The 11558-nt window shown below is 40.6% G+C and overlaps 1 protein-coding gene across 1 annotated transcript; it reads right to left on the bottom strand.

Annotated features, from left to right (window-relative positions):
• Positions 1-591: 591 nt before the first annotated feature.
• LOC137259606 (myotrophin-like) lies at positions 592-1026 on the bottom strand. The gene has a single exon (XM_067797222.1). It carries the CDS (start codon positions 1024-1026, stop codon positions 592-594), a length of 435 nt encoding a protein of 144 aa, XP_067653323.1.
• Between the last annotated feature and the right edge of the window lie 10532 nt (positions 1027-11558).

Raw genomic sequence — 11558 nt, 5'->3', positions numbered from 1 at the left:
TTCGCTATGAGACAGTAATCAGCTACAAATGTCCGTTCTGTCGTTGCTAAGCAATGTCAACGACCTGGTACTTGACGGCATGTGTTGTATGGCATGGAGCCAGCATTGCGCTGCTCTGTCTGGCTGAAAAGACGGCCGGGCGCCTCAGTGTATGAATGTCAGGTCATCAGCAGTGTGTCGTCACTGTCACTGTACAAATAGCGCCACGTCAGCTGGCTGAACCTCTGCTCAGTCTGAGGTCACAGAGTACAGCTACGTGTAAACACACGGTTTGTTGATGTCTGTTTCACAATTCGCGAGATTGTCAGAATAAAGTGGACACAGAATTATGTCAAGAGGGCCGACGTTGACGCACAATCACTCATAGTTTATGTTTACACTCATTTCAGAATTCTCTTACCTGATCATGCGTGGTTCCACACACAAAACATGACAAAATGTCTGAAAATACATTCAGCAGCTTTTATTTATATTCACAAATAAAAAAAGGAAATCACCTGAGTCACATGACACACGACGACGTGAACGACACACACCACGCCAGTGTCAGTAACGACATTTGGTCGATCTTTGTCCACACCGACACTGACTTCAGTGTGCACCACGTGACACCAGGAGATCCAATATTCGCTGATTTCCCCAGGGCCCCACCCTTTCGGCCGCTGTTTCCCCGCGGTTGTTCCTGGCGTTGACGTCCAGCACCTCCAGGGACAGGATCAGCTTCACCGTCTCCAGGTGTCCTTTATAACTGGCCAAGTGAAGGACGTTTTCACCGACCTTGTCGACCAGTGACACATCAGTCCTTCTACCCACCAGGAACTCCACCACATCCCTGTGTCCCTTCAGTGCTGCCGCCATCACCGGTGTCCGGCTCCATCGCCCTCTATAGTTTATGTCAACGTTACCCGCTGCCAGGATCCGCTTCACCCTCTCCAGGTCACCGTCCTCGCTGGCGTCGTAGAGGTCGCGACCTGCTGCTGCTGATGGAGTCACTGCATCACAAAGTAAACTATGTACACCAGACATCTTGGTCACACATCTACAATGTTTACATCATGTTGATACGTGACTCGGACATTGCTACATCATTTAAACAATTCCATCATGGTTGACAACAATCCAACATGACACAAATGTCAACGTGGTTTTTGGAATTAACGATGGAGTGTTTAATATGTAACTTTCTGTTAGAGTCAGAAGTTGTAGCATTATTTTGTGTCTGTAAATAATCGAGTCTGGACCAGACAATCCAGTGATCAACAACATGAGCATCGATCTGCGCAATTGGGAACCGGTGACATGTGTCAACCAAGTCAGCTAGCCTGACCACCCGATCCCGTTAGTCGCCTCTTACGACAAGCTGAGTCGCCTTTTATGGCAAGCATGGGTTGCTGAAGGCCTATTCTACCCTGGGACCTTCACGGGTTCAGAAAATAAAATCCCAGGAAAAACAAGCCACAACAACCGTTTATTGATGTGTAATTGTGGTCTTATGTCGCAATGGTGTGAATGTGCTACTTATATATTTACTCATTATTGAATCATCAGTCTGCGACAGAACATGTTAGGACTGAACGCTATTGTTATTTTGTGTTATAATCCTAATTGATTTATTATACATTCCTAACTAAAATTAATTATAACCACATGATCATGAATTTATAACATGACTGAAATATCTAGACATTTTACTGATTGTTATCGTGAATCATGTTTCACACACATTTCCAAAGTGTTACCATGGGTATATTGTCTGATTCTTTACACTCCAGCGATGAAAATAAAAATAAATAAAGATTATGTTGAATGCTACAACAAATGGATAAAAAACAAATCGCAAATATCAAAATTAACAGGAGCACTTTACAGCAGAGTGTGTTCACTTTCGATTAGCAAGTCTACATACACATAAGTGAGTGAGTGAGTGAGTGAGTGAGTGCGTTTAGTTTTACGTCGCACTCAGCAATATTCCAGCTATATGGCGACGGTCTGTAAATAATCGAGTCTGGACCAGACAATCCAGTGATCAACAACATGAGCATCGATCTGCGCAATTGGGAACCGATGACATGTGTCAACCAAGTCAGCTAGTCTGACCACCCGATCCCGTTAGTCGCCTCTTACGACAAGCATAGTCACCTGTTATGGCAAGCATGGGTTGCTGAAGGCCTATTCTACCCCGGGTAGACCTTCACGGGTCACATACACATATCTACTACCTTTTGACAAATTCTTTGTGAAAGATTATTTGATGAATGAGGGCGATATCGGTTAATCATTTGGACAGTGCTTGCCTTTCTAACTCAGTTGATAATTCCCCTTGCTGCTCGCCCATGCTCATATCACATAACATGGGATATTGCCACACCAGACGCCATTTGATAACGTCAGTATTACTCCAGACACGAGAAATGCAAATGGGACCCTTCGTAGGGTAATCTGAATGGTGTTACCGCTGAGAAGTAGGTCTTTCCTTTTCAGAGGTGTGCCGAGGGCGGTGTGGCTCAGTACTGGCAGTAATACCAGTGTTGCATGAAAACCAGTCAGCAGAGTTTTTAAATAGACCACATAACCATGAATGTTGTTTTGTTTTCGTTTGTAGCATATGAAGGTAGCTCAGTCAGCCTCGGCAAAGCTAATGCCACCCTCACACATGCACGAACTTTGCTCTGCACTGCCGCGATAGTAAAAGAACTAGATTCGTGACAATGCATGCGATTCAGATGGTACGCACTAAACCATAAAGCACATTGTTCACGCCCCCAGTTCACGCAAAAGGTACATACTTGGCATGTAATGCGTGACCGAAAATGGAGTGCATTGTCACCCAACGACATGGTAGCGCATGACGTCTTTACATCTAGGTCAAGTAGTGTTGGTGCATTGTTTACGTCTACTGTAGGGCATGAGGCGCATGCATTACCACACTCACTTCACGCATATGTGAAGCACACTGGTATTACTTGGTCCCACTTTGTGTGGGTTTGAGGCCAGGCTATGAAAATAGCAGGCATCAGCACCAGCGTCATGCATTGATGCGGACCTACAAGATGCAGAACACCAGAGAACAGGCTCATAATACAGGAAAGAGCAGATGTCTATTCACAAGGAGAGAATACATACATCACTAGAGATTTTCCGCGCCTTGTTCCTGGAGATTGTGGAGAAGGTAGCCCCTCATCTTGAGAAGAAGACCACATTTACGAGAGAACTGCTGAAGGTGGGGCCCAAGGTGGCAATCACTCTTCGCTTCCAAGCCACTGGGTTAGTCTTATGCACGTCAGAACAGCTTCAGCAGTTATTACAATCTGCAAGTTCTTCATAGAGGTCTGCGAAGCCATCTTTGAAGTCCACAAGAACCATTGTGGAGACAAAATCGTGCAAGAGACAGGGTAGTTGTAAACTCACATACACGCTGGTGGTTCTATCTATGTGAAACTCTCTTACAAGAATGTTTGTCTTACATATCCTTTTGTTGCTCACATGGTGCAACGTCTCATTTGGCTAGAGTATGTAGGTCAAACACTTTTACAAGTACTTTCGTCTTACATATGCCGCTCACTTGGTGTGGTCTGTCACTTTACTAGGGTATGTAAGTCGAACGCTCTTACAAGAACGTTTTGGTAAGTCAGCCTGTGGATTGCCGAAAGAGATAACCGGTCATGTATTATAACTGTCCAGGTTGTATGCGCTATGGTGGGAATCGTGAATGGTTCCATCATTGTTTATACAACTTGGACGATTACATTAGAACTTGGAATCACACTGTATTACGACTCCCACCTTATCACTGTTTTCTTACTGCTATCGACTTGTATGGGACATGTTCATAGGTGATGTTGCATGCCAGCCTGCATGCTACTAGATGTTGAAACAGTTGAACACGATTGACGCAGCAGAGTCACAGTTGATGAAGAGGCCAAAGTGGTGGGTGATATAGAAATAAGCTACTTGCATGTAGCTTCCTCTCCTTCCATAGTGGCGATTGAGACTGAATGTAATCCGTGATATATTTAGATGCACTCTACTGGTCAGGAAACAGGTGGTGATGCTTCACCAGCAGTTTCTCAGCCATGTGAAAAGTGCAAAATCCCAATTTCGTGTTATTTAATCATTCATCATTCTCATTTGAACTCAAACGGACTGTAGTTGCTGTGGATCTAAGGTGTTCATGTGGAGCACAAGTTATAATATTGAATATAAAGACTATGTATTTATCTTTGGCCTCATGTCATATCACATTGTTCACGTTTGTCTGAGTTATAGGTTTAACTCGGAAATATGAGTTGAACTCGGAACTCCATTTGGCGAACGCTGGTTTCAGATACAAAGTGATGAAGAAATGCCTGTGTAAGTCGAAGCTGAAGTTTCCTTGATAAGACATGATCTGTGATGACAGCTGAAATCGCAGCTGTCTATGGTTAATGTCTGTGTTGGATGTAAAGCGAACAGAGGACGATTTATTGCAGAATAAATTGTTCTGAAGCTTGACAAGAACGTCTTCAAAGTGCACCAGTACTGAAGAACCAACCGTTTCGTGCCAACTGCAGTGAGTATGTATGGAACTGGGAATCATATTCCTGTAGAATTGATTGTATGAATTACTAGACCACTTACGCCATCTGTCTCAGATGTAAAGTGAATTTAGGAAAATGTATTATAGCATTGGTCTCTACCATTAGTGCGCTTGCATTTTTTCGAAGTTAACATGGCCTCAGATGTCAGATGAATTAAAAGCAGTATCAATTTATCATTGAGCTCCATCTTTTTAGGCTGTCCTCAAAGTGAACAGCGACTTGATTGATTAGTCTCGAATGTTTTCAGCTTGTAACTCGCTGTAGTTTAGTGCAGGCCATAGCTATAAAGTAACATTGTTACTCCCGTATTTAACGTTAGTCTCAGATCTAAGTCTTTTTGTCCAAAATTTGTATCAGGTCTATGATGGACGTGAAAAGCCGGATAATGTGCTCTGGTGAAGCACATTCGGAAAACATAAATGATGACAAAAATGTCATGACAAATACACACAGAGATAATAGATGAAGAGCTTCGAATCATGTTAGGTGAGTATATGAGCGATCATATTAAAATACTGGACATTACCTTCTACGCAAGCCTCTTTTCCAGATCGCGTCTTCAAGTATCGCTCACCTGCGCTACACATACCGGATATCGCCTTAAAAACAGAGAAAGAAGAATGAGGTTATGTTGTCCTCTGTACCTCATCTAATAATATAATTTTGAATATATAAATATATATAAATATATATAAATATATATATATATATATATATATATGACCCATATTTCCCTCCTAGTGATTTGATTGACATTACCGATACTACTTTCATCACTCACTCCATTCATCAATTTCATTTTGAGGTTTTCACACCTTCTTGTCAAACAAGAACACTTCTGTGGAATGAAATACAATTTATTCGTGTATGTGTGTGTGTGTGTGTGGTTAGAACCATTATTTGCAATCCTGTAATAGCTCAAAGTTCTACAATAAAAGCGAAAATACAACAACCCAAGTAAGCAAATGAATACGTCGTTTTTGGTGTCTATTGTGACTGTCAATATGGCGTCGCCGTTAACATAGGGGTTTGTACTACTAAAAATAATACGTCCTGCTCCCTACAAGGGTATAGTGATATCAATATAGTAGGTCTAGATCTACATATCTTGTTTATTTGGGTATATTGATATCAATATAGTAGGCGTAGATCTAAATATCGTCTTTATTTGTATATTGATATCACTGTATGTTTGTAGATCTGAGGACGTATTTTATTCAGCAATTCAAACCTTGTGCAAGTTAAATGTAATGATTTTGTAAAAATTGACGGACAGCTGGTAGAAAGAGTTGTGAAATATTATCAGGCTACTGAATAGCTTCACTCTTCATGTTGTCCGGACTGCACAGGGAGTTTCTAACACTAAACATGAAAAGATGAGCGGTGGTCTTGTATCTCGATCACTGTCACTGTCACTGTCACTGTCAGTCACATCCACTCGCGTCCCCCCGCACAAAACATGCGCCATGCCTCCCGTGGTTACTCATGTAGGATCCAAAAGCACTTGGCACAGTCTGAACACAATAGGCTTAAAATTATCTTCTTTCGAGGCAGTGTGTTTTCAGGCCCATTTTTCGGTGGAGTCTTTAACACAAACATCGAATCTTGACAAGTGAGAATTCCAAGTCGAGATGAGAAGGCGTCACTGATATCCAATGCCAAGTTGTACAGTATTACATATACAGAAACTCTTCCTCCGATGAAGAACATCCAGCTCAACTATTTGAGACTGAGAGTTCCCTGTTATTCACATTCAGCTTCTGCTGTTGAGTGTGCTGCTCCTAATTAAATTTTCCCTATTAACTTCATGATTGTGAACACTTCTTAGCGTGATGACTACAACAGCCCGACACCGATGGCTGACTGACGTTCAAGCGAGATTTAGGTCACGTACCTCAGTTTAAAATATTTACACTGCAACAGAGTTTTGATTAATTTCATTCCTACATTTGAAATCAAATGTCAATTGAAAAGAATTAACTTTGGATTCCAACTTGATCCTATCGTAATTTGTTTATTTTCTTGATTAATTACAGGAAATACAATCCCTCTACGCAGCATATATTTTCCTGGAGTGAAGTGGTTCACAATGCAATCACTAATATGATGTATTAATCTGCGTGGTATCATTGTATAGAGGAAGCCAAATCTTCCTTTATTCTAACGATATTTTCACTTTTTTAGAATGTGAGTAAAGTATGAAACAGAAAGCTCCTTCCCCTTTCATGTCAAGTTTATATCCTTCGTGAATGTCCCTCGTTTATGTCTCATCTGAGATTGTTAGTGGCTGTACCCTCGAAGGGGGTTGAAGTTTTGTAAAATTAGTGTACTCCTGAGAGGGTACACAATCTGAAAAGATTCGATGTAAATTTAAGTCTACCAGGTTTTTAATCGTAGGCTTTGTGTTATTTTAATTTTCGCTAGCATTTTGTACACTCGCCAGCGGCTGAAGGGATGGTGTAAATCCAACTAGAGTCCATGCAGTTAGCAAAGGTACTATAAGTCCCCATAGTTCCTTGTATGGTGATGTACCTTCAGTCGCTGGCGATCTGTAACCCGTGTTTTACATTGTATTGTCTGCTTAAATTACTGGAATGTTCTATTTTCCATGCTTTTTTATCCATTTATATATTTTATCCATCTTTTATATTGTAGTGTCTGCTTTTACTGCTAGAATCTTTTACCTTCCGATGCTAGTTTTATAGACATAGCTGTGAGATACCCTACTACTTTTACTGTCCATCGTTACAGGTTTCATTCTTCCAAATGTTTTCATTTTGCTCGTATAAATTGTTTTCGTGATGATATGGGTAAACAATTGCCGATGTGACGTTAAATATGAACTAACTCACTCACTCACTCTGCCACGTTGTTGTTTTGAAGCATCAGGCTTTGGCGTTCGTCAGCAATATCGCAAATACAGTGAATAATTGACAGACAGCGATCAATCTTTTATACCCATTATTGAAACTATCTGATCCCGAACCTTCACGTGCATTGCATTGTGCATTTCATTTTCTGTGACACGACACGTCGAAATTAAAAATCATGGCGTTAAACATTGGTATGTTATGGATGGTGAGTTCTGTTGTGATGTTTCAAAACATAAGCACCATAGGACTCATACACAGAGCCAATCATTTGTAAAATAATTAAGTTTTAATTCTTGAAATTTCAGTTTTCACGATGCGTTCTTTTTCTGTTATATTTTTAGAGGGGTGGTTCGGTGGTTTGTGGGGAGTATACATACTAGTTCAAGAGGAAGTAAGTGAGTGAGTGAGCGAGCTAATATTAAACGTCACATCGGCAATATCTCAGCTGAGATCGTGATGAGAACATTTAACATTTTAAATGGAATATATGCATATATTAAAAAAAGATAGTAAAATAACTAGAATATCACATATATACATGTAAAACTAGTACTTATATCTAAAACATTTTATTTAGAGTGAGTGAGTGAGTTAATATTTAACGTCACATCGGCAATATTGCAGCCATATCGTGACGAGGACATTCTTGGAAAAAGGAAATTTATGCATATGGTAAATACCTGTCAAGAAGGACAGTAAAACAGCTAGAGCATCACAATAAGAATTAAAACTAGCATGAAAAGTTAAAACCAATATCACCATTCGGACAGTACAATGTAAAAACAGGCTTTAGATCACCAACAACTGAAGGTAGATCACCATACTAGGGGCCATGAGGACTTACAGTACTTCTGCTACCTGCATGGTCCCTAGCTGGATTTACACCATCCCTTCAGCTGCTGGTGATTGTATGCAAGATTAGCCACAAATTAAAATGACAGAAATAATATGGCTAAAAAGATGGAAGACTAAATGTGACTTCAAATGTTTTGGGACTTACGTACCCTCTCAGGAGGACAATAATTTTACCGTACTTCAACCCCCTCGAGGATACAGCCACTAACAATCTCAGTTACTAATTCATCTGCAAATCATAAAATACTTATTTATTTACATGTCAATCAATAAATTCAATTCTTTTAAAAATGCAATAATTAAATGAGAACTTATGTCACTAAAAAGGTCCTCCATAGTTCTTGATTTAAAATAATTGTCCCTTGTGATGGAATATTCAAAACAGTCAAGCAAGACATGCTTGACCGTGATAATTTCATCACAAGGGATACAAAACGGAGGATCCTCACCCTTCAAAAGATATTCATGCGTATACCTGCTGTGGGCAATACGACATCGTCGTATAATGACCTCTTCAAATCTGGATTGACAACCCAAGTACGTGTAACCAACATACGGTTTTATCTCATGTAATTTATTAATACCTACTTGGGTGTCCCACTTCTTCTGCATCAGATCACGGATGTAAGATCTAATGGTAACTTTACAATCAGTGTAGGGAATATGAAGTGGGGTCACAGATTTGTTTAGCGTTGCCTTAGCAGCAAGGTCTGCCAAAGTGTTACCAGAGATACCAACATGGCTGGGTAACCAACAGAAGACAATGTCGTATTGGCCAGTCGCAAGATAGTTATAAAGTTCAATAATTTCTATTAAAAGTGGATGTTTACATGCTACGTTTTTAATGGCCTGAAGGCATGAAAGAGAATCAGAAACGATTATGTATTGTTTATGTTTAGGATGTCTTTGAATATATTTAAGAGCTGTTAATATGGCGTTAGCTTCTGCTGTAAAAATAGAACTATTATCTGGTAATCTAGAAGATATTGTTCTGGATCCAATGACAGTGGCACAAGCAACTGCGCCGACCCATCTGTAAATAAGGATTTATAATTGCTATATTTATGTTTTAATTGATTATATTCTTGTTTGTATTGTAATTCATTTGTTTCTGATTTTCTAAATGATGTTAATGTTAGGTCGACCTGTGGTCTAACCAATTACCATGGGGGAGAAGAAAGAAGACGGGAAGGAGCTATATCATCCAGCTCGATGCCGGCAGCAGAAATAAGGGGTTTTATTCTTAAACCAAGAAGCGGAACAAGATCAGCTTTCTTATTGTATAAATCCTCATACAGAGGATTGAACACACAGTTATATGGAACATAGTTTTGTGATATACTGTAAAAATAATTTTATACGGCGCTGGTCAAGACATGGTTCATCAATCTCGACATAAAGGCTGTCAACAGGTGAAGTTCTGAAAGACCCAAGACAAAGTCTTAGAAATGGGTGGTGGACAGAATCTAAAAGTTTTAGGCTGCTTTTGCAGGCTCCACCATAGATGTTGGATCCATAATCAAGTTTAGTGAAGGAGGGTTTTGTGGTGGCCTCCCCACTTTGAATTTGAAACAACCTTTACAGAATCCAGTGCTTTCAGGCATTTAGTTTGAAGGGATTTAATATGAGGTAAGAGTGAATGAGTGAAGAATATGTCACCCAACCACATGCTATTGCATGAATAATAGGTGGGTGAGTCATTGTTAAATATACATAAGTTATTGTCTGAAATAAGTTCCTCAAGGATTTTACCTCTATTATTAGTTTGGGCACTTCGCCAAAGAGGGTTGTGTCCGTTGAGGTCGTCCATGATGAGATAGGGCTTCGGCAATTGATCATACAGATTTTGGAGATCCGAATGTTGAATAGTAGAAGATGGAGGGATATATAAGCTGCACAATGTCAGTGCAATGTGAAGGGTCAGTCGAACAGCAACAGCTTGAAAATCTGTATTTAGAGTGACTGGACTATGCATGACACTCTGATGAACCAAAATAGAAGCGCCTGCTGTTGCTTTTTCACCAGAGAAAGAAAAGGAATGACGTGGATGCAATGACCGTGGACGGAGATGAAGCATTAGAAACAACAGGTCTTTCTGACTTGACCCAAGTCAAGTCAGTCTGACATGCTATAGAGGACCTTGCTGCGGGGCGAGAGACGGCAGCAGAATAGGTTAAATTCAACGGATTTGAGTTTTGTGTTACAAGAGTTTTTTTTGCCTCAAAGTATGAGACATTTTTGTCACATTTAAGTTTCATGATCTTCGACTCTCTTTGCCACACAGGGCAAGACTTGCAAAAAGCAGGATGTGCGCCACCACACTTTGCACACCTTGGATCTTTTTGGCAGTCAGTATCCTTGTGGTTGCCTCCACAACGTTGACACACCACAGCGTTAAGACATGATTGTGAGCCATGACCGAATTTCTGACATTTGTAGCACTGAAGTTAATTGCTGACATACATCTCCACTCCGATATTGAAATACCCCGCCTTAATTGAAGTTGGAATACTTTAACGAGAAAAAGTCAGGAGGTAAGTGTTGGTGTTCATAATGACTCCTTCTCTCTTAGCAGTAAAACGTTTCACTGATGTGATAGCCTGTTCCTGGAGCTCCGTAGCAATGTCCTCTTCAGACATGTCAGAGAGACAGCGTGCTTTATCACGAATGACGCCGCGACAGGAATTTAATGCTCTGTGCACAGACACAACAACCTCAATGTTAGCAAGTATTTTGATAGATAACAGATTCAGAGACAGTTGTCTCCATGCAACAACGAACCACTGCAAAGACGAGTGACGCTGGACATTTCTCCACATATTCCAGAAATGGCCTTAGAAATGGCAAACGGATTAAGCTTTAAAGGTTGTTTATCTTTGCCCTCGATTACAAGGACTCGAGCCCATGAGTCAGCATTAGGAGATATATTTCCAGAAGGTTGGCCAGTTTCATCTTTTCTTCTTTTCATTACGAGTTGAACCAGATTGCCTGGGATCCATGATGAAATATATCGTTCAGCACCCCTGCTCCCCATCCACCACGGAATGCCAACATGGACAGTGTCACAAAGCACCCGATATCCACGATGCTAACACTGGAGATACAGGAGTGGTATACTCCAGAGACAACAACACAAATAGCTGTATTTTCTACCAATTTCATGCCCGACTGGGGAGAACGGCTCTTGGCGTTACCCAGCACCCACCACAAGGAGGTGGACGTTCATGAGTGCCTTTGACATTTGAAACATCTC

The sequence above is a fragment of the Haliotis asinina genome, chromosome 13 (assembly GCF_037392515.1).
Source record: "Haliotis asinina isolate JCU_RB_2024 chromosome 13, JCU_Hal_asi_v2, whole genome shotgun sequence".
Lineage (NCBI taxonomy): Eukaryota > Metazoa > Mollusca > Gastropoda > Lepetellida > Haliotidae > Haliotis > Haliotis asinina.
The sequence above is the reverse complement of the archived record's forward strand: the minus strand, read 5'-3'. Positions and strand labels throughout refer to the sequence as shown.

Excerpts from the sequence above, each read along its gene's own strand:
- LOC137259606 (XM_067797222.1), bottom strand. The coding sequence starts at position 1,026 with ATGTCTGGTGTACATAGTTTACTTTGTGATGCAGTGACTCCATCAGCA.